Genomic DNA, 25,167 nt, shown 5'->3' with positions numbered 1-25,167 from the left:
GGAGCCTACATTGTGCCGAGCTAGGGGTCATATCATTCAGCTCGCAAAATGAAAGTGTCACTGCACCACAGACGTGCAGCCTGGCAAATAAACTTCATATTAGAGTCGCTTCGAATGGAAAAGCAAGTGTTTATCACTGCTCTTGCTCTACAGGGCCGTGAGAGGTTGAGGAGCAATGCTTCTGAAAACTGTTAGCTCACGTTCGAGAAGACAGGTAGTTTTTAGAGAGCAGAATTAAACAGCTCTCAGCGTGACGACACATGCTGCTGCGCCGTCTCTGTGCTTGACTGTTGCACGCGGGACAAATCTGCTGCTAAAGTCTGTTGTCACACATGCCACTGATGTGAGAAAATGCTCAACAGTTTGAGGATCTTTTTTAGGATCATCACATTCTTCAAGAACCATAAACCCTTTCGGCTCTATAAGGTTCTTGGGTTGGTTATATTGCAATTGTATGCTTCTTTAGATCAGTGGTTCTCTACCATGTTCCTGAAGCCAAGCCTCTCAACACTGCACATTTTGCACGTCTCTTTAATCAAACACACCTGACTCTGGTCATCAGCTCATTTGTAGAGACTCCAAGACCTCAAATGTCCTGTCAGACAGAGGAGACGAGCTAAATTTGCAGTGGTCGGGAATCCAGCATTGTGGTCAGGAACCGCTGCTTTAGAGATGAAAAAAAGTTCCCCACTGAAATGGTCTTATAGTCTTCAGAAACGTGGATGTCTAGAGCATATGAAGTAGCATATGATTAATCGCATCCAAAATAAAAGCAAAAGTCAGTTCATTCATCATAGGATCAGATACGCCGCTATTTTGGCTCATTTTGAGTCAGAGTGACTGTCATGAACGTCCAAAAGTGAGTTTTGATTGAGTAACTTGTAGATCTGTGCTGCTCAAGCTGCAAACTGTTTCAGACGATTAAGTTTGATTTGATGAACCAGTTCAGAAGAATGATTCATTTGTGAACCAGACATCACTCCAGATCGTTTGCCTGAGGCTCTGGATTACAGGTAATAATGGTGTTCAAATAATGATCGTTTCGCTTCATAAGACCTCAGTATATCATCAGGAGCCACGGGTATTCATTTAGTGTTGCCTGTGTATGCTTTTTTTGACTCTCAAAGTGACGGTAGCTGCTGACTTGCATTTTATGGATCACGAAGGACCATAAAATGCAAGTCAGCATTTTATGGTTTCAGCTAAAACATTTCTTTACTGTTCTACTCAAGAAAAAAAAAGTCACCTACATCTTGGATGGTCTGAGGGTGAGAAAATTAACAGCAAGTTTTCATTTTGGGGTAAAGTATCCCTTTAATCTAAACAAGATATTTTGGACAACATATGAAGAGTTCATTTGCAAAAAACGATAAACGCCACTTAAAAAAAAAAAGAGCTGATTGCCGTGCATTATTCTCCACATATAGCGCGATCTGAACCCTAAACACGTTTTGTCAAAAAAGCCGATTTTGTCCACTTTCAAGGCATCGCGAATATGGATCATTTCGACGAACTTGATGAACCTGTGATATCTTCTTCAGGGCGAAAAAGGAAAATAAAAGCTGAAACGTTTTCATGGAACCTTGCAAAAGCAGCGCGTTACAATGGTGAGGGAAAAGCTCCGTGTTGTTACGGGCCGACAGAGACGTGAGACGTGCGGATCCATCTGCATGCTTTTATTTAAAGGAGTGGTCATGAAACAGGCATGGGTCAATACATAGCAAACAGTAATAGAAGAGGCAAGACGAAGAGTAATCCAAAGGCTAGCGTGGGTCTGAGATCGGCAAACAATGTCCAGAGAGCTAGGCAAAAGAAGAATTCAAGACAGGCAGGAGATCAGGAAACAGGCAATCAGGCACAAAACTAGACGTGACTAGACTAGAGCTAGGAACTAGACAAAACTCGGAAATGGCTCCGTAGCGTTGCTAGTACTGACGTGGCGAGAAACGCATACAATACTCAGCAACTGATTGGCAAACAATGTCTAGAGCTAGAGCTAGGCAAAAGAAGAATTCAAGACAGGCAGGAGATCAGGAAACAGGCAATCAGGCACAAAACTAGACGTGACTAGACTAGAGCTAGGAACTAGACAAAACTCGGAAATGGCTCCGTAGCGTTGCTAGTACTGACGTGGCGAGAAACGCATACAATACTCAGCAACTAGAGCAGGATCAGAGTGAGTGTTATATAGTGTGAGTTATTGGATGCAGGTGAGTGTGCAATCAGTGCAGTGGAGCATGGGAGATGTAGTCCAGAGTGAAGTGTGACAGTCTATGTGGAGTGAGTGTCAATATGGGGAGAGAGCGACCTCTTGTGTTCATTGGATGAAAGTCCATGGACTGGATTCGTGACACATGTATTGCGTGTAATCACATCCATAAAGTTTATGATCACAACAACAACAACGTTTGTCAGGCGTCTACATTGTCATCTGAGGAGATTACAAAGATTAAACGAGTGTTTTTTTTAAACTCTAAAACATGAAATGTGGAGTTATCTGCTTTTGCCAAAAAACGACTGTTGGAGTTATCTGCTTTTGCTATAAAACAAACTTTTAATATGTTAAAAAAAACATACTTTCAATGAACTTTAATTTTGTAAATTACCTGTATTTGTTTAAGTTATTATTACTTAATCAAAACAACCCAACTGCAGTTTGATTGATATTACTTGGAATGCGCAATAAAAAAAAAAAACGTGATTTCTGAAAAAAAATACAAATAGAGTTATCGGTTTTTGCAAATGAACTCTTCATATGTTTTAGCTCCCTCTTCAGCTATTAAGGAAACCTGAAGAAAACAAATAATTAGAGTATGTTAGATTTCGGAATCCTCCCCTGGCTCTAATACAGCTCTTTGATCGGTGCATTAATCGATATACAGTATAGCTGTATGTCCTGAGTAAACATATTCCACACATTGCAGGCAGCTTTCATCATACCCGTCTCTCAGCCTCTCCTCGTACCTCTGTCCTCGCCACAGAGCTTATTATGGTGCTGTTCACATCCACCTCATATCAGACGCACCATCTCACTCTCCACTAAAGCTTTACTTCCGAATCATTCGCTTTCCAGACGGAACATATTTCTCCTCACTGCCCGTTGCTTTTCTGCAGTATACTGCTTGAGTTGTTACTCACCGGGAAGCTTTACTCAGTGTACAGCGCTTCCAACAAGTATGTGTGAATGTCATTGCATTAGATAACAATCTATCAAAAACGCATCTGCTAGGAGTTATTTTATTCAATAACTCACAACTGTCAGACATAGCAGCCTGTGCTTCCCTAGAGTTTTTGCCCGGAGGTCCTGAAAGTTCAATCCGTGAGGTACTTTTAATTTCACGGCCAGGCATACTGTTCTGTATAATGTATAGGGTTTAGTGTCCCATAATTCTTCAGCTGTGAAAGTGTTTTCATGCTTTGGGGGAAACATGCTGGATGCAGCTTGCGGAGTTATGCATGATATATAGGTTTGGATTAGAAATAATATATGTGCTGTGAGACTTTCAACATTCCACATTCATTTAGCATTCAATTGTTGTAACACGCATACAAGTTTAAAGTATATGAAAGGAAACACTGCATGACTAACCGCGCTCTGGAATGGACAGACCACACGGAAAGGTCATGCTACAGACTGCTTTATATTTTTAATGTGCCCAGCGGGCAGCTAGAGCGGTTTCAGACTCACCAGCTCAGGCAAACACATGAACAAATCTGAACAAGCCAGCTCTGACCAGACTCAACCTGAAAATAACTCATGCCCGATGAAAAAGTTGAGGCAGAGGTGAAAATGAAAAATATAAGCAGAGGCAGATGCAGAAACAGATGGTGTTGACAAAACACCATCATATGCAATACTGCACATCCTAAAGAAACTCTTGGATCTCTGGAGCACCTTCATTGTGCTACAGGGAATCTGCCTGCTACCATCTGACCAATTTTTTTTTTTATGAATACAGTAATAAAGTACTTATAAATAATTTGCAAACTATTAGTCTGTAAATCATAGTTTATACATTGTTAATACATTAATAGGTTATGTACAAACAGTGAGTTCTTTATTAATTCTCACTGTACGTCACAGTTCTTCACAAATGCATATTGTTTACTTGTAATTCAGAATTTTTTATTGCTCATTCTTTATTATCCTTTGTTTTTTTTCTTCATTGTATCCTAACTGATGTATTCTATCTCATGAGTATTTATATGTATTTTTCATAAAGTGTGGTTTGACCACATGTATAATTACTTACATTGGCATAGACACGAAAACATGCAATACCAATGTATTGACCGCATGTAAAACATAAATAATTTATGTATGAACAATGTATTTGTTCATATTTTAGAAACACTTACTGTTACTACAGCTAATGTTTAATAAAGGTAGGTTTAAAGCACTTAAAGGGTTCGTTCACCCCAAAATGAAAATTCTGTCATTAATTACTCACCCTCGTGTCGTTCCAAACCCGTGAGACCTTCGTTCATCTTCGGAACACAATTTAAGATATTTTTAATGAAATCTGAGGGCTCTCTGACCCTCCCATAGACAGCAATGTAACTACCACGTTCAAGGTCCAGAAAAGTACCAAGATGATCGACAGTGGTTCAACTGTAAAGTTACGAAGCTACGAGAATACTTTTTTGCGCAAAGAAAACAAAAATAATGACTTTATCACGTCATAAAACATCGTCATCACGCCGGATCTGGGTCAGCGCCGCCACACGCTCACATCATGGTACTGTCGTGAACGCGCGTCCACAAGTGACGCAGTAGAGACGAAAATGTGGAATAAAGTCGTTATTTTTGTTTTCTTTGTGCAAAAAAGTATTCTCGTAGCTTCGTAACTTTACAGTTGAACCACTGATGTCACACGGACTACTTTGTCGATCATCTTGGTACTTTTCTGGACCTTGAACGTGGTAGTTACCTTGCTGTCTATGGGAGGGTCAGAGAGCCCTCAGATTTCATCAGAAATATCTTAAATTGTGTTCCGAAGATGAACGAAGGTCTTATGGGTTTGGAACAACACGAGGGTGAGTAATTAATGACAGAATTTTCATTTTTGGGTGAACTATCCCTTTAATTCATGGCAATATAGTATTCTTCGTGACCTAATCTAAAGTGACAACTAGTTATTCCAAAAAATGATTAACTCCTTTACTAATGATATAAATTAGGTAACTTAAGTTAAAGCATTTACCTAACTCTTTACATTTGAGCTAATTAAACAACAATAATGTATTAACTAGAACACTCCCTAAGACTTGATGACTGCTCTGTCAATTCTTCGTCATCAGTTAGGAATGATGAACTGCCTTTAACTGAAAAATTAGTGTTTACTATTGTCATTTTGCATTATTGACACACTATTTTCCTAATTAATGCTGTTCAGTTGCTTTGACACAATCTGTATTGTTAAAAGCGCTATATAAATAAAGGTGACTTAATTACAGGTAATCAATGAAGATCTCACTATTTGTATATAGCCTATTAAAGGAGCAGCTGACTTCCAGAATAAACATTTCCTGATCATTTACTCACCCCCATGTCATCCAAGATGTTAATGTCTTTCTTTCTTCAGTCTAAAAGAAATAAATTTTATTGAGGAAAACATTCCAGGATTTTTCTCCTTACAGTGGACTTCAACGGTGGCCAACAGGTTGAAGGTCCGAATTGCCGTTTCAATGCAGCTTCAAAGAGTTCCACAGGATCCCAGCCGAGGAATAAGAGTCTTATCTAATGAAACGAACAGTCATTATCTAAGAAAAATACAAATTTATATACTTTTTAACCACAAATGCTCACTAGCTCTTGCACTGGCTCGACCTCAAGCATTACGTAATCACGCACACGTGACATTGACGGAAGTATCGATCCAGTGTTTATAAAGCGAACGAGCAAAGAAAGTCTAACACTCTTTACAAAAAAAAGTTTTTCGCCTAACCACTTGTGACCTTTCCAACGTGATTACGCAATGCGTGAAGACGTGCATGCGCTTCGCAGAGCTAGTGCAAGATGAGCATTTGTGGTTATATATATATATATATATATATACTGTATATATATATTTTTTTATTAGAATAATAACTGTCTCGTTTCACTAGACAAGACTGGAGACTGGAGATAGGAGACTGGAACGTGTAGAGCCCTTTGAAGTTGCATTGAAACTGCAGTTTGGACCTTCAACCCGTTGAGCACCATTGAAGTCCACTTCAATCTTGGGATGATTTCTTTTCGACTGAAGAAAGAAAGACATGAACATCTTAGATGACATGGGGGTGAGTAAATTATCAGGAAATTTTCATTCTGGAAGCGAACTACTTTAATATGTTAACAACTACAACTGATAAACTGTATACTTATTATAAAGTGCTACCAAGTTTTTGTTTCTCTCAACAGTAATGAAATGTCTCAGCAGTATACTTCTTCATCGGTGTGCCCTTGGGAAATCAATGATCTAAATACCTAAATTAATAGCGTGTGACAAAGAATCATCTCTTTCACACAGTGTGTTCAACAGATGAAACCAGAGTGGAACAGTAGTAGTATTACACCTGTATTACACAAGTATAAAACTACTGTAGTCAACAAAAGCTGGAGTTGTGTGCATATGAACGCCTGCAGTGTTAAATGCGGTGAACCGCAGGCATCAGCTGCTGTTCTTTATGTGAGAAACAGATGTGAGCACCTTGAGAAGATATTGATCAAGGATTACATGTTATCCACCATCTGCACTCTTTCAATAAAACTGTTTGAGTTTCAGAGGAGAACAAATATACATCAATGTCAGACAAATCATCTCCATTGTCAGTAGGACAAATTGAATGACACTTCGCTGTTTGAGATTTGAACAAACTCTCCTTTGCTCTAAAACCTGTCAGTGAAGAATAGCACTTTAACAACATCACCCAGCTGATTGCTCAGTGCAGGAATAACCTGAGCCGACTCTCTCAATCATTACAGATTCCTCAGGGCCAGAGGCACAGTGATAGTTTTAAATATATATATAAAAAAAGATTTCATGCACCACATCTCCTTTTTAATAAATGCAATATTTCATCTCTTCAAGGAGACAGTTCTCTGTTAAATCTGACTGGACTGTCCTTTTTTCCATAAGATAAACCTGTATAAACCTGTTAAAGGTAACAAACACATCATTTCATAGATTCAAATGTACTAGGAGAGATTATATATCACATGAACATATCAAATTATACATATCACAGGTGAAGAATTTTATTTATTTAATTATTATTTTTTATATGGTAGCACTTTATTTTAAGGACAAATTTTCACTATTAACTGACTATTTTGACTATTTTGTATGAGGTAGGATTAAAAAATCTAAAATATGGTCATGCAGAATAAGGCATTCATATGTGATGTAGAAACGGTTAATATGCTAGTAATATGCATTTTAATAAGAAACTAGTTAATGGTGCTTAAAATAAAGTGTTACCGAAATTCTGTGTATATGTAGTACATATCATAATAAATCTAATTCCACAAACAATTGGTGGGTTTTTGTTAAATGTGAGCCAAAATCATCACAATTAAAAGAACCAAAGACTTAAACTACTTCAGTCTGTGTGCATTGAATTTATTTAATACACGAGTTTCACAATTTGAGTTGAATTACTGAAATAAATGAACTTTTCCACGACATTCTAATTTATTGAGATGCACCTGTATTGTCCGAATGATGCACTGCATTGCATCAATAGATTTTACATTCCTAGGATTATAATATATTTCAGTACATTTGTTAATACTGACACAATGTGCAGTTGGTTCTCTGAGTACAAAGCAAAAATACATTATAGACTAACAACTTTGAAATATTGATTTCTAAATGTTAAGTAAACCAAGCAAATAAATTAAGTAAATATATGCATATTTGGGAAGGAAATTTGAATAAACTTGGGGTTTGTGTCAAAGATGATGACATATGTCTCGCTCCATGTTGTGGATGATTTGAAACATCCAGCTGTTCTCCGCCGTATGGCTCTAATTAAACTGGAATGTGTTTCCTGAAAACAGATCTAAAATAGAGCTTGAATCTCCATTAATCAGGATTTTTCCCCCCCCAGTCAAACCTCTGTGCTTTTAATTAAAAGTCCCTTGAAATAGCAGTTCACACATGCCATTGGAAATCTGAAAGCTGTAGAGTGTAACTAGGACACTCATTATATGGAATATCTGAGATCCCCAAACCCTCGGTTGTCGACTTGCAAACCTTTAATGACATCAAACGCATGCCGCCATGCAAACCTGCAGCTGACAGGGCATTAAACATACCTCCTAATGGATGTGTGTTGAGCGAACACTTTTTAAGTATTACAGAAACATGCAGATAGCTCATATCAGGCCTAATTGCAATGTCAGTCTCGATGTACTCGTGGATGTATTGCTTACTTTATTCTAAATATCTTTCAAGTGCACTATTTGACCCTCTGGGCCGCTTTTCATTACGCACAATTTGCAAACCCGGGTAAAGCAACTAATTACGTTTTTTGAGCTGACCTCTATGGCCATATGCGGGATTTGATTAGGCTACAGAGACGCCTGTCTGCCTTTGCTTCCCTTCACTCTGACAGCTCAGGCTAACTCGAGGTTGTTCACAGCACCTACAGCAATCTCCATTGACTTAATGACTGCTTCATCAAAAAGGGCTGCATAGCGCAGACCTGACTGACTGCTTCAGCTAAAAGAGAGGCATTTCCCTAACAAGCAGGTGTGGGAAAGGAGCGATTGCAGCTCTTGGCAGAGCTAATGTTTCTTTTTGTTTGTTCTCCAACAACAAGCTTCAAGTGGCCTCCCTGCTGTAATGAATTCCCATGCTGACCCAGGCTTAGTAGCTACACTACTAAAGAAACTTAGAAATCAAAGCACCGGCATCCAAAATGGAACATGGATGAACGTCAGCTAATCAAATAACAAATGGCATGCACCATTTTTCTGAGCATTTTACAGTTATGAAGGTAATTTTACAACCCAGATTCACTGGAAAAATATGCCTGTGGTGACATTTCTGCAAAATGTTTCTTGCACATTTTGTGACACTTTCAAGTCAAGTCACCTTTATTTATATAGCAAACACTGTACAGATTGTTTCAAAACACTTGAATAAACAGGGCAGAAATATTCAAAGATGCAAGCAATGGTCATTTCTGCTCTAAAAAACAAGAGTTTCATTGTTCAACTGAGGTCAGTTCAGTGTTAGTTCTGTTCAGTTCCTTTCACAAGAAAGTGTCCAGTATGTGGTAGTAAAATTGCTTTCAGTTTCATCCAAAACAGAACAATGTTAATGTTAGAAAGTAACGTTAACAAAAGCAAAAGTGAGAAAGAAGCACATTTCCTGAAGCAGATATGTCACTTTAGATTGTTTCTACAACTCTTTAAGCTATTTTATACTAAGTGCAGTTCTGCACCAGGTGCGCTACCGAGCAAGTTTACTTGCTGCAGAAATGCCATACATATGAAACAGATTAGCAATGCAAAAGTCAAGGTGTATTATTTTACAAATCATGCAATATGGTAAAATTCTTTTGAGGCCATGACATTGTATTGTGCAAGGCACCATGCAAAAATAAGTTCCCCTTCAGGAACGAGACTGCGAGCTGCGTCGAGATCGCTTTGGGAACGCCCTTGCGTGACCGCGTTGTCCAGTCTGTGCTGAAACACTACTGTCAATCAACTATTGTGGGAGGGGCCTGTACAGATCTATGTCATTCTGACAGGAATCTCAGAACAGCCTGGTTTGAGAAAGGGGATTTTAAAATAGGGATTTAAAAAAAAACACTGGATGGATTTTTATAATTATAAGATGCCAACATACATGCCAATGTATTCCAACATACATTTATGTTCAAACAACTTGAAAAGTGAATTTTGCATCCGATGACCCCTTTAATATAATACTAAGAAGTGTAAATACTAAGAGTTTTTGAGAGCTCTTAAAAGTGTGATAATGGCTTGTTTGGCCAGTAGAGCAGCTGCACTGAGATAAACAGCAGTGTTGAGCTGTAGCATTGCTACAATCATGTTGCTTTTAGTAGTACTTAATTTGGAAAGTACCATTGGCAAACACTACATTTCTCTGGCAATATTTCAACAATTATGTTTTATGTAGACATTTGTTCACGCTCGCTGATTTGTTTGAAGTGGTTTCTCACAGCATAAAACAGTAACAAGATCCAAATGAGTGTTGGATGAAGTAGATACTGACCCGTAATCAACTAAAAACAAAGCCTGCAAATCTACCCAGTCATCTCTCAGCAATGAAGAAGGTCTTTAAGTTCAACACCTGCATGTTCAACTTGTTCATGACTCTTCTTTTGAACTCTCGACCTTGTGAATCATATTTTCATATTAAATTCATATTAAATAATTTTTTTTTGGTTATTAGTATGAATGTTAGTTTTAAAGTAAGCTAGTGTGCACTAAAACAATGACAAAATTCACATTTGGAAGATACAGTATATGCATTCAAAATGTACAGTCTCTCTACCACCAATGAGGATCAACAATTTTGATGATATCATTCTGCACATCAGCTTCTCATCAGATTTTCTGTCCAATCAAATGCTCTCTAGAATCTGAAGCGTCCCGCCCCTTACACTGTAAAAGACACTAAACCTGCGGCTGAAATTGGTTACTTGTTTGCATATTTCTTATGTTCTATATGGCAAATGGCACATAGTGCACTATGTAGGGGATAGGGAGCGATTTGGACAACTTAAACATGCTTTCCTTGTGGGTGAATGAAGTCTGATTTCACAGTGCACTCCAGAATTATGTCAACACTGAATAATCAGGCACCTCAGTGGGACTTTTAAGCACTACAAAGACATTTAAGAGGGCACTACTGTCATGTTAACACACACAAACACATTTTGGTAAAAATTTTGTTTGTAAATTGTACTTACGCTATGCGTCTTTGAATAATTGTCACTTGGTTTATTTCAGCGAATGCTGTGACATTTAGAAATGTTAAATGTGGCCTAAGTGTCCAAATAGTTTTTAGGGCCACAAAACAAACACATAAATAATAATTAAATTAAATAAATGGTTGATAAAGACTAAGGCGCTACAAACAGCTCTGGGAACCTTTCTTCTCTGAGTTCTTTGTGATTGCTGAAAATGAAAAACGCAACAGCAACAAGTCTAACTAAAGGACAAATTCTGACTTGAAAGCTTGCAGAGCCATTGAAGCTTGATGCATTTTAATTCAGCTGATTTCAACTGAAGATCAATGCAGAAATGTTACTCTCTCAAGCGGTAGGAGACTCACCCTAAAGAACTCTTTGGTTGATCCTGAGTCCAAGGTTCCGTATGCGATCTCTGTTTGTTTGGCTAGATCTTCAGCGCTCTCTATGGGAGAGACCATCCTCTCCACTGTGAGGAAAGCAGCCAGGTTAGCCGTGTAGGACGAGATTATGATGAGGGTGAAGAACCACCAGACGCCTCCCACTATTCTGCCCGATAAGGACCTGATGCACAAACACACACATACTGGCATTCAGGCTTGAATATGTTCCTGATGTTTCACACAATTGTATTCAATATTGTATGATTACAATACAGTATTTAACTGTGACTACCATCAACTGTTTAGTTACACATATTCTACAGAATATCTTCTTTTGTGTTCAACAGAAGAAAGAAACTCGTACAGGTTTGGGATGAAATGAGGGTAAGTGAATGATGACAGAATTTTCATTTTTGAGTGAGCTATTGAACGTCTACAAATTTACATCTCAACAAGTTTACTTTAGACCTAAAAAGAATAATAGATTAGAAATGAATAAAATAAATGAGTTAAATATCAGTTTAAATATTTGTTAAAAGTGGTTATTGTAGAGGAAGCGACTGCAGTGTCTCGTTCTTTGTAATAAGCCATAGTAGCTGATCATCTCTAAACCTGCTGTATCAAATCATCTTGACGTTTGATTTACTGTAATCTGGCACTGCTGCTGTTTTTTTGTTTACCCACTTAAACACATGACTTGCATCCTGAGCTTCCATTTAGCCATGCACATAGAAAAGCAATTTTCGCCAATACAATATATTCACACATATATATTGAGTTAGTGTCTCATTTCTGATCTCGCAGAAGTTTGAGTCACATTAGCTCAAAGCTTATTTTCCAGCTGTGCATTTATTGACTGTTGCCTAGACAATATATTAGCATAATCAAATAACATATGGGATCAATGATTGTATTATTTCCTCTAAAGTGTTTTTGCCTTGGGCTGAATGTAAGGCGGTTTGCCCTTCTGTAAACTACGTGCTCTTTCAACCATGCGGGTTTGTGAAATATATGTACAGAGTGCAAATAACAAGTAGAAACTCTTATGGACTTAAGTAATATAATTATTGAATTTTAGATTAACATGAGTTTTTAATAACATGGACCCATCTGAAAACTATTCTGCAGCGATACAATCATGTAATATGTAATATCCAATCAACAGTGTTCCACATAACTCTGGCTTAACAGACCAGGCCAAATGCTATTTATCATTTTTCCATATGTGGGTTTGCATTGTTCAGTCATTTTCAATATGGCCTCAGACTAGATTGATATATGATAAACTGATGAACATGATTGGTAAGACGTTACATATAATGCATTATAAAGGTAGTTTTAATGCATTAATTATGCCTTGTAATAAACCTTATAATGCACTGTATGATCTCATGAATAACTGTAACCACAGGTGTAATATACACTGAACAAAATTATAAACGCAACACTTTTGTTTTTGCCCCCATTTTTCATGAGCTGAACTCAAAGATCTAAGACTTTTTCTATGTACACAAAAGGCCTATTTCTCCCAAATATTGTTCACAAATCTGTCTAGCCTTTTGTGTACATAGAAAAAGTCTTAGATCTTTGAGTTCAGCTCATGAAAAATGGGGGCAAAAACAAAAGTGTTGCGTTTATAATTTTGTTCAGTGTATTATAATACTTCTTTGTTACACCTTTAGAAAGTATAATGCATTAAAACACATGACAAACAAACCTTCAAATATTGTAATGCATTTTAATTTCAGTTACAATTATTTCTGAAAATATATAATGCATTACAATTATGAATACCTTTATAATGCATTATAAATAAAGGCTTTAAGTAAAAAGTTACCAAATTATTTATTGATATATGATATGATAGATTGACATATGATCCTTTCATTTGACTGTATTATTATTATTTTTTGGTGCTGCTGAGTCATTTTTATTGAATACACAATTGACAGCCAGCACAGGGGAATATGAGGGACTCTGCAAAATGATCTATGACAGCAAGCCGCACAATGGCCTCATTATTAATCAACTTCCTGCTGTTAAATGGAGGAACAATGTGAATAATCATACATCTCCGTCACAGATGCCTACAAAGTGCTGCAGCAGGACTTCTCAAACAATAAATGAATCGGGTAAATGAGAAATACATAAAAAGAGCGAAATGAGAATATGTTGCTCAGCTAATCCTTTACAAAAGAACAAATTAAAACTAGAGCTGTGTCGGCATTATCTTTCAAATGTGAAAAACTGGAATTACCATCAAGACTAGAACTGTAAAGTATTTAATGTGCTGGGTAGATTTACTTACAAATTGTAGCCCGTTACTGATTCCAAATTACATGACAACAATTGTAGTTAGTAACGTAATCCATTACATTACACATTGCAGGTAATGTAATTGGACTACTTTTTGATTACTTTTAGATTACTTTTGACCTAACTGTTTTATCACATTGATTTAAATATGATAATCTTACCATACTGATATAAAAATACAAATATTAAAAAATATATACTTCATTCATTGTTATTAAACATTATATTATGACAAAAAAAAAAAAAAAGAGATTTGTGAATGAAATGCAGGGGGTTTGTGAGTTTGTGAAAAGCTAACTATTAATAAAATCATACAAAAATATTAAAATTAAAATGAATCTTTTTAAAATTTTAACAATCAAAACAAATCACTTAAATAAAAAAACATGGAATGTTATACCTGTTTACCTGTATGCCATGTGACCATGGGAATAATATGTAATCACGTAATCAATAAAAATGTAACTGTAGTCGGATTACAAGTGTTTTAAATTGCAATATAATCTAAATAAGTACTTAATTTTCGGATCCTGATTATGTAATCCAGATTACATGTAATCAGTTTCACTGCTACCCAGCACTGCTTCTCTGTAACGTTTCATGCAAAAACGTAAAATGAATGACTACTGAATTCCCTTTTTTTTTTTTTTTCATAATTTTTTCAGTTTTATAATTTCACAGATTATAATCTGGTTTGAGGCCATACTGAAAATCTGAAATGGTTTCCAGTTATATCTGCTCTAAGGACCACAGTGTATCTAAACCAGTGATAAATTGTAATCTATGCATGCAAACCCACATATGGACTCCATTTTTACGGCCATAAAGTGACCCAGCGATGAGGCACCAACCTTGGTGAGATATCACAGCCCTGCTGCATGAAGGCCCCTAAAGAGAACCACAGGCTGTTAAAAATCCCAAAGTCATTAGGCGGGTCTGGAGGGGTCTGGGGGTCTTTGGCTTCATCACTCTCATCCAGGTGCCACTCGTAGGGACTGAAGCGGCTCACGAGGAACAGCACCACGCTGACGCCGATGTAGGCAAAAACGATACACATCCAGATCTCATATGCCAGAGGGTCCAGGAAGGAGAACACACCGGGCTTGGACTTCTGAGGTTTCTTGATCATAATGGAGATGCCCAAACTCATGAAGGGCTTCGAAAAGTCAATGACTTCCTCTCGCACTAGCGTGATTGTTAATGGTGCGACGGCTATATCTGCTCTCTGGAAACGGGGACATGAACAAAACGTGTTAGTGCTGAACAAGCACCAGTACAATAAACATGCACTGCTATATACATTAACAGATGCTAGCAAGGTATTTGTTCATCACAAAGAAGGTTTGGCAGGTTTAGTTGCAAATTTACTTTAAGCTGTCAGGGTTAAATTTTTTGAACATTGAACTTTTTTTTTTTTTATTCATCAGAATGGTTTGAAACATTATTTTTGTGAAGCTTGCTATATGAACAAAATAATAATAATAATAATAATAATAAAAAATTAATGGTCTTGCAGTCAGAAATGACCACCATAGTAAATGAATGAAAAAAGTAACTATGCCTGAAAATACTTTCTCTATATATAGGGCTAATAGTGCCATATGGGCATCTAGTGGTAACATTGTATGCTTTTCTTTTTATCTCCAGTCAGATGGCACTAGTCTGCCTTCCATGCATTGGATTTGAAATACAATTTCTCTATGTTTCTAAAACTTAAACACTGTATTAAAAATATTAAATATTTGTAAATAATATATATCATAACATATATATCATAACATTTATATAATTAATTATATAATATTTATATAACATTTATGTTCTAATATTATACAATTTTATATATAAATCAACTATGCATAATTTAGACGTGTATATTTTCCAGTACCATGACAATTATTTTCTGTAGGTAATCAGATGCTGTCCATGAAGCATTTTTGAACCTGGAACTTTCTATTCCCATTTGGACAAATCAATCAGATCAATTTGTCACAGAAAATTACATCTAAAGCTCAGAGGGGGTCATTTAGTGTTTTCAGAGGCCTCGGTGTGGGGAAGGAAGCCAGAAAAAGGACATTCACAGAGACAGGACATTCACCGCCTCAGAGAAGCACATGCAAGGCATAACAGAAAAGGCTTTTTGACTGTGTAGCGGAGAAGTGACAGCTGAGCGTTCGCTTGACTAGATAGCAAGAGTCTTGCTAATTTCTGTGACCCCTACGCCGCTGTATCAGGCGACAAACAGAGCGTAATCGCAACGAGCAGGAGACTTTGTTGGAAAGTCTTTTTTGAATGCTTCCCTTCTCATGCTTCACATAATGTTGCTGTGGGAACTGCAGATATGAGGCACAGCCGCTTCCCACTTCCCATAATCCTCAGAGGCACTCTAGCATGAGCGTATAATAAAAAGGCAATGAAAGATTTTTATCTCACATGTGTCCTCAGCCAGGAGGACATTAGTTATGCAATCAGGAAGTATAAGGTCACGGTAACTCTGCAGGTGAACGCTGGTTATAAAAGCCTCTACAAATATTAATATCCTTTTATCTTGTGGTTGTAGTGAATGGAACTCCGGTGTACTGTCTCAATAAATCATATAATAATTTGCATATAAATAGCTAATTAAGAGTCTACCAGAAGTGATTTATCAGCGAGGAAGAAATATGCCTCAAAACTCTCAGCGTCTCCTGCACGCTAGATAAATAATTGCATGTGATCTTTTTAGCTCTGAAATTAGCTATGTATTGCACAAATGCGCACACGTAAAATCCAATTGATAAGAAATGCTGTTGATAAACTGTGAAAGAAAAAAAAAAAGTGAGATTAAATAACATTGCCACTTAGATGTCATTTAGAAGAATCCCAGAGGAATCCAATTCATGTTTTTATCTGCTTATGGCTAGTAGCGAAAAACAAATCCATGAAAACCTTAGCGTTTCTACATTATAAAAGCAGAGGAATTCACTGTCATTGTTTAGACAGAGCTGTCGCTACTGTCTGTAAACTTCAACAGATGACAGAGGTGGATCATATGATTATAATATGATTACATGATTACAGTATCAATCAGTGTTATTTTGAAAGTGTAGCTTCCTAAGATACAAGCTACTCATAATTTAAAGTCAAGCTACACTTTTGAACACGGTGAGCTATTAAGAAAATGCTACATTGGTGCTATTTAAGGGGGCGTTTAAAAAAAAATCTATAACTATCAGATTCTATCTTTTTTCAATGAGAGAAATCTTTGTCTGGCAGAATTACTGAGGATCTCAGATAGGGTGACAGTGTTAAACTTCAACACAAAATTAGTAATAAAAACATGCTAAATAACGATGAACAGCATTTAACTAAATATGAGACTATAAACAAGGCGACTTACAATGTTGTAATGACTTATTTTAAACAGACAATCAAAATAAAATAAAAAATCCTTATGGAATATAAGCTTTCCATTGATGAATGGTTTGTTAGGATAGGACAATAGGATATGTCGAGATACAACTATTTGAAAATCTGGAATTTGAGGGTGCAAACAAATCTAAATATTGAGAAAATTGCTTAAAGTTATCCAAATGAAGTCCTTAGCTATGCATATTACCAATCAAAAATTAAGTTTTTATATATTTACAAAATTAAAAAAATACCTTCATGAACATGATCTTTACTTAATATTCTAATGATTTTTGGCATAAAAGAAAAATCAATAATTTTGACCCATACAATGTATTTTTGGCTATTGCTACAAATATACCCCAGCGGTATATATGGTTTTGTGGTCCAGGGTCACATATTTATCAGAAGGTCAAACGTGGCTCAGAGATGTTTGTCATTATTATCTGACCACTATTATGTTCAAACCAGGCAATCTCTCTGGCTGATGGTAAGGAAATTGAACAGATGAGGTAGCCTAACCCTCATGCATTTTGTATATGGTCTTCATTCTTGAATGTCGGCTCGGGGAATTGGAAGTGATTTCACTGGGTTTTCCTCCATTTATAGCAGGGGAGCGCTTTGACAAATGCAAAAATGGCGGGTTGCCTGGGCGCGGCCTGGAGTTTATTTTGTGTTTTGGTTTTGTTTGTGCGCGACAGTCGTCCGCTCGCCTCGCTCCGTTCCCACGGTTCTCGGCCGCGCCCCTCTCGTCACAAGCATGTTTAAAACACAGTCTCGCCACCAGCACTGTGGCTGCTGTTATAGTTGAATGACACCCAGGCATTTCCAGTCAATTTCCCCACGCTCTTTCCCATGAACGAAAGACATAAAGGCAATTCACGTCTTCCAAACCCTTATTTGACAGCAATTTCTAGCAATTTCACTTTATATCGTTTATGCAAGGTTCATGAATAAAAGAGACTACTGCAGAAGGAAAGGTTAGTGTTTCTCTGGAAGAGTTCCTAACAAATCCAGTACTCACCCCATAGACTAGTTCACCCACCATCCCGTTCCAAGACTTGGTTTCAGGGTCACGGGCGCCATATTTTCCGTCCATGACTATGGACAGTCTGTACTTAATCCCGACATGTTTGGCAATCTCAGAAGCTAAATCGACACAGTAGCCTTCATACTTGTCATTGCCTTCCAGATGCATGTGGTTTTTCTTGTACATCACATATGGAGCTTCCTGTTAATCAAACACGTTCTTTTATTACCATTTTAGCTTATTGCTTTCATTGTCCGGTGTCACAGGCACCAGAGCCCACCGACAGCTTATCAGTCACAGGCATGCAGGCATGCTGGGATATCATGACTGTGCATTCATACCCACCCATTCTCTCACACACATAATCCACCAAACTGGAACACATACAAGAGGAACGACTGAAGCAGCAGACAGGGGATTGAGGGACATTGATCCACATGTGGCCACAGTCAGACCAAACAGGTAATTTCTAAGGCCCTCTTTACACCTGGTATTAACATCCATCTCAGGTGATCCAATCACAGGTTGCCAACTTAGACAAATTGTTGTCTACACCTGAAGTACAGTCTGAGAGTTCAAGTCTGGATCTCATGCTCTTAGTCTTGAGACCTCAAGAAATCACATGAATGTTTCCATGTCTTAAGCCCGAGCCACAGGATTTTCGGCTGTCCCAGACGAAAGACTGGCATTGTGAAACAATCGTGGCGATTTCTGTGATCGTGGCTCCTAAATGCTCATCCTTTGTCGTACAGTGAGAGAGGTTCAAAGACGGCCCACCTGAAGTACAGTCTGAGAGTTCAAGTCTGGATCTCATGCTCTTAGTCTTGAGACCTCAAGAAATCACATGAATGTTTCCATGTCTTAACCCCGAGCCACAGGATTTTCGGCTGTCCCAGACGAAAGACTGGCATTGTGAAACAATCGTGGCGATTTCTGTGATCGTGGCTCCTAAATGGTCATCCTTTGTCGTACAGTGAGAGAGATTCAAAGATGGCCGTTGTCACGGTCTTGCAACCAAAGATAGCCTGCGATCATTTTCTGACAGTGTCAGAAATTCAGCATGCTCATCGCACAGTGTGTTTGCTGCTACGACCCACGTTTACTGACCAGCCAATAAAAAAGTGACATGAAATCAACGCGACATGGCGCTAAAACATAAAACTGCTTACCTCAAGCTCTTATGCATTCCTCTTTTGCCGCTTTCACTTTTTTCCCAATATACATACAAACTACAACTGCTAAAGTGCGATTCATCATGATTTTTGTTTACCACTAGCACATGCCAATGACATTTTATTCTTCTATAGTAACATGCGTCGTAGCCTACGAGTAAATAGGTGTCATCATTGTACAGGCTACACACGTCAAACCCAAGTTTATTAGATCCATGACGCACAGTGTGATTTGTAGTGATCTAATAGGAGTTCTTATAGGAGTTCAAGCACACTTATTACTGGTGATAATCAACTTAATCTCTAGTTGCCACAGTATCTTTTAAACTACAAAGAATTTGCAAGAAACTCATGGGAGTTTCACTTTGAGTGGCTGCCTAGCTACTATATACAGTGGCACAGTGTTTTGAAATGAATGCTGCAATAAATTCCTTCTTGGTTCTTGGTTTGGGTTTGGGCCACTGTCCTGCAGAGCTCCATCCCTAATCAAAAATGCAGCTGAAAAATCTAACCCAGGGGTGCACAATCCTGTTCCTAGAGATCTACCTTCCTGCAGAGCTCATTTCCAGCTCTGCTTCAGCACACCTGTCATAATTATCAAGTGTTCCTGAAGATCATAATTAGCTGGTTCAGGTGTGTTTGATCAGGGTTGAAGCTGAGCTTTGCAGGAAGGTAGATCTCCAGGAACAGGAGTGGGCAATCCTGATCTAACCTATGTCTTCAGGATTGCCTGAAAATTACAGATTTTAACAGAAAATTAACAGGTTTGATTAGGGATGGAACTAAACTCTGCAGGACAGTGACCATCCAGGGGTGCGTTTCCCTGGTCACAAGTTCCGTCGTTACCAATAGAGTTCAATGGAACTAATGACCATAGTTATCTAATGATGGATTTGAGAAACGCACCCCAGGACTAAAGTTGCCCATGCCTGCTCTAGAATTATTGGTCTAGATCGGGGCTCTGGTATTAGTCTGGATCTAGGTTTGGAAGGGCCTTGGAATTAACATGCATCTTCAGTAACCACTTGTGATTTATCACAAACATCACTGTAGCATGGTGAGTGGCTGTCATGTGCATCCCTGACCACCTCTGATGCATCTCTGGACTCTGTTTACCTACATTTAGCACTATCCACTTGGGCTCAAAACACTGGAGATGGATGTATCAGGTGTAAACAGGGTCTGAGACCATTAAGCAACATGGGAGACAAATCAAAGTAGGTTTGATTCTGCTTCTCTCTCTCTCTCTCTCACTCTCACACACACACACACACACACACACACACACATACACATGGCCGTGGTGCAATATCCCAGGGATCTGAAATGCATTGGCAGTTGAGGGTGAGAGGTGAGGTAGGCAAGAACGTATGAAGTGAGAAGGAATCCGATTCATGAAGTAAATGGCAGTGACTGCAGAGGAATCATAGTGTTGATTCTGTTCAGACACATTCAAGCACGTTGCACCTATATGCGACAGAAGCCTTCATCATTCCAACAGACAGAACATTGAACATACTGTAGCCCTGCTAAAAAGACCAGCTTATACCAGCATACATTTTGGGGCTGGTTTATGCCGGGTATTGCTGGTTAGGTGTCTACTGCTGTTTCGGTCTAGCTGTTGGACCAGCACAGGTCAACTAGCATGACCGTTTTAGTGATATTGGCTGATTTACAGGTTTAGCTATATAAACAGCCTGGTGGGAACACCAGCAGCATACCAGTGTGCCATGCTGGGGACCAGCATCCCAAAACACAATATATGGTCTTTTCAGTAGGGAAACAAACCAAAGCAAAAACAAAGCCATTGTTAGGATCCAAACTCAAAAGCACTTTGTCGACAAACAGAATTGAACAAAGAAAATTGCGCAAGCTGGTTTTACCCTCTCTTTTGCCCCCCATTTCAAACATTGCGGCAGCGGCTTGCTTTTTTAAGCACATCATTGTTACCAAACAATATGGCTTCTCGCAGAGAGAACGCATCCCATTAGAGTCAGAGACAATTAGGGTGCCAGTGGGTTAGCAATGGTTTGTTTGTTCTGTGCTGAATGTATCCTCTCACCTCATCCTTTGTCCGATTGTTTTTCTCCTGAATCCCTCTGATGGAATAACCGACAGCTGCTGGTTTAATTGCTCACATTCAAGTCATTTGAAAGACTGACCTTGGTTTTTGGTGAAACAAAACAATTACGAGTGATTGTTGTTTTACATGGGATGATGTTGTGAGCATTGATTTGAATTCCTCAGAGATGCATGTTGGCCTTGCCAATTGGAGGCTGATGCTAAAGCTAATGTCATTAACGGCAGGAGATGAAGTGATACGTCAGCACCGAGCAGTCCTCCAGTCAATGTAAAGTGGATCTGTGCAGGGGCCTCATACCTGGCCTCGCTCAAATACGCTTTAACTTTGCCAGGGGCAAACCATCGAACCCTTCGTTGTCGCGGTAAGCGTTAGCTTGCTGTTGTAGCTCATGTGTCATTGACCATTTACTTGATGAGTGGAAACAAGTCTTACCTACATATGCATTGTATGTCTACTTTGATGATGTCAATGTAAAACCATCATACCTAATGCCGTTATTGTGATGTCACTGCTACGACAGGCCACTGATATATGGAAAATCAAAATGCTTTGACACCCACACGGATACAGTTGAAACACTCATGCGCCGCGTTTCCTCGCGTTCGACTGTTTCAACGTGTAATGAGTGGATGGAAAGCAACACAAAAGAAATGTACTTCTACCCGCCCAGGACAGAATGTATCAATCTAGGAGTCAACACCATGACCCTGATGGGCAGAATATGCGACACGTTTAAAACGTCATGGAGCGTGTACCATAATAGTAGTGACCACAATTGTTCGGTTTTCCACTGAGGAATCGTTGGTGTACTGCTGATCCATTATATTAACAAAGCGCTCAAACTCGTTCCAGTATCCGATCTGCAAAGGGAAAACATTTGCGTTATTATCAAACAGCAGACCCAGCCCTTCTGTTCGGCTAAGGAGGCTGTTGTGGATGTGTACTCTCATAAGACTGTGTTCATTAAAAAAGTATTAGGTCTCCGTGCTGCGGCTGTTATTGCCTGGAGTTAAACAAAAAAGGCAAATTCTTGGCTGACATTTGTTAAATAGAAAAAATGGTTATGGTGGAATTTTCAGGGATGCAGAAGCTGGAAGTTACTCTTGGATGTAATTATGCTCAACAAAAACGAAACTTGGTTAGGTTTGAATGATTTATGCATTCTGTTATCACAAGATGTATGTTTCCTCTTCGCTATATGCTGGAGTTGTTTAGCGGTTGAGTGGCATGTGTCATAACCGTTAGCATAGCACTAGCCACTAGGGCATCACTGAGGTGACATTGCAGAGGAGTCCGACACAGTCTTGTACATCACTTCTGACAGCCACTGTCAGTGCACTTCTCCTTACCAACACTGACCCCATCTAACCTTAGGCTAAACTACTCTCATCCGTGGCGATTGTTGCTGGAATGCTGTGTTACAAAGGGCAGTTTCTATTAGCTCACAAGAAAGCTGATGAATACTGGTTATGTTGATTCAAGCTGCTGTAAGTGGTAGGTAGTAAACTGTTTTAAATGGGGATAGTGGCTTTAAAGATGAATACAGTTTGATGAGCAGTTTTATTTTCTGTGATGCATTTCTTATTGAAATTAGAAGTTAAGACATATTGAAGGTCTTGTCCAGCTACGTCTTTTTGGAACCAATTAAGGAAAGACTATTTTTTTTCATGCACCATGCACTATTGTGAATTCTTTCTTTCTTTCTTTCCTTCCTTCCTTCCTTCCTTCCTTCCTTCCTTCCATCCATCCATCCATCCATCCCTGAGCTAGAAATATCCCTTCAGTAACACTTACACACACCAGACTTCACAGTTTTCTTTCTATCTATATTCTGAAGGTTTTTACAGATGGTTTGCTCATATATCATTTGCTTGATTTATATAACATTTTATTGCTATGGTGAAAATGTATTTATTTTTCTGGCTGTTGACAGTATTTTCTGATTTATGGAGTGATAAAAAGAGATCCAAAATCTTCTCTTTAAAAACATTTAACTCTTACACAGCAAGTCAACAAAATGAAGCAAGAATTTTGAGCCATGCTCAGCAATGTTCAGATTTCTGTTCTGCAAATGTACGCATATTAGTGCATTTTTAAGTAGATAATGCTTCATTTACATATTTAAACATAACATTTCAGAAGATTTGTAAAACAAAATGTAATAATGTACTTTTATTAATTAACTGGGGAGGTTTTTATTCAATTTACCTGTGATGTCTTGACTTAATTGTTGCTAAGTCAAGTGCAAGATGAGTCACCAGTATTTTTGGTCTATTTTCTCTATTGAGAATAACTATACATTTTAAATGTGTATGTCTGTTTTTTTTGTTTTTTCTCTCGGACTTTAAATAAACTAACATATACATATCGAAATGTATCCCGGTTTGAGTTCTTACACTGACTTTACAAAGCTTACCCAACAAATGGACAGATTTACTGATGACTTACTCTTCTTGGGCCCCCTGTTTTCATTTCATAAACATCAATAGTGTAGTTTGATCTGCGACCAAAGCTGTCAAACTGGATATTGCCAGTCATCCCTTGCACCTGGACCTGCCAGAAACGACAACACAAAGAAACCAGTAAAATAACAATGGTGCTTTGACACTTAAGAATACATTAGGATGTGTCAGAGTACCGCATATGAATCATACGGTGGCATAATTCATTTCAAAGTACTCACTCTGACAATCTGAATTACACATTGAGAGATTACAAATGGTTATTGTCATTTTCATAAAAGCTTAAGCTCTCAGAATCTTGTATGAGGAAAAGAAAAGAACGACGTATTACCATTTTGAGAGCTCGTTCAATGTCGATGCCTTGGCTCCAAGGGACCGCAGGGTTAGCCAGGCAATCGCCTGCACTGCCTCGTCTGGACACGTCTACTCGCTGGCGTCGCAGGTATCGGAACGCCTCCGCAATGACCAGGATAGCATCATAAGACAGCGCTGAAGTGTACTGTACACAACAACCGTTAAGCACCTCACATTAACAGTTATTTGGTAGAGCAGTTTTAAATAAGCAAACACATTATCTGTAAGTAAACACTTCGAAGAGGGTTCAAATAAGCTGCCCTCTTCCAGGTCTACAAGCGCATGTTGATGTACATAATGAAGGATAATTGTGATGCATTACTGCATGTAATCATAGCTGGCAAATGCAACAAAAGACGACACACTTCAGGGATGTAGCTTGTGCATTGTTTCTTGCTATGTAAAGAGTGTTAACCAGGTTTCTAATTACAGAGATAAGTATGTAAAATGTTTAGTTTATGTGAGACTCTACAGGGTTTTGCTGCTATTGTTGTTCATGGGTGCAACCTGTAATTACATCCCATTTCAACCAAGAAAAGAGAACGAGCTGGCATCTGCTAATTTGCCGTGAGCTACGCTATTGTATTGTTTTGTATTTCTTCAAAGCGACTGTAGTGAGGAATTTAGCGACTAAAATAAACGTAATATAACAAAGGTAACATCAAAGGAGACATTGTGCATTTACATTCTCCATTCAAAAAGCCTTTTGATGCCTTCATTAAAATACCGTCTTGGAAAAGACTTGGAAAATGTGTATGGCTGCAAGTGCGAATTTCCACAGTGAGAAATTAAAGAAAAAAATAAAAAAAATAAAAGGAGTCTATTGTGTGAAATATACTTACAAACCGTACGCAGTGCAAATTATGTACTGGGCCCCTAAAAGCTTTTTTTTTAAGCAAAATATAATTAAAATCTTCCCTTGATTTTTTTGGTGACTTGGACATTTTTATAACATTCAGGTGTTTTTAAACCTGCTTGCCAGTTCGATGAGAGCATGGTCATTTCTTACCCACCCATCCACAATAAAACCTTAATTAAAACAGCA

The 25,167-nt window shown here is 38.2% G+C and overlaps 1 protein-coding gene across 8 annotated transcripts in view; it reads right to left on the bottom strand.

The window, feature by feature from the left end:
• The window catches only part of LOC107741597 (glutamate receptor 3), a 126,745-nt gene that overhangs the window by 11,326 nt on the left and 90,252 nt on the right, over positions 1–25,167 (bottom strand). For all 8 annotated transcript variants that reach the window (XM_016554345.1, XM_016554346.1, XM_016554351.1 and 5 more), the window contains exons 7-12: positions 24,100–24,267; positions 23,755–23,859; positions 22,062–22,166; positions 18,046–18,252; positions 14,483–14,856; positions 11,298–11,496 (exon numbers count right to left, since the gene is read on the bottom strand). In XM_016554345.1, coding sequence (XP_016409831.1) covers positions 11,298–11,496; positions 14,483–14,856; positions 18,046–18,252; positions 22,062–22,166; positions 23,755–23,859; positions 24,100–24,267 — 1,158 coding nt within the window. The remainder of the gene's footprint in view (positions 1–11,297; positions 11,497–14,482; positions 14,857–18,045; positions 18,253–22,061; positions 22,167–23,754; positions 23,860–24,099; positions 24,268–25,167) is intronic.

The sequence above is a fragment of the Sinocyclocheilus rhinocerous genome, unplaced genomic scaffold (genome assembly GCF_001515625.1).
Source record: "Sinocyclocheilus rhinocerous isolate Xijiao unplaced genomic scaffold, SAMN03320098_v1.1 scaffold195, whole genome shotgun sequence".
In the NCBI taxonomy this organism is placed as follows: Eukaryota; Metazoa; Chordata; class Actinopteri; order Cypriniformes; family Cyprinidae; genus Sinocyclocheilus; species Sinocyclocheilus rhinocerous.
The sequence above is the reverse complement of the archived record's forward strand: the minus strand, read 5'-3'. Positions and strand labels throughout refer to the sequence as shown.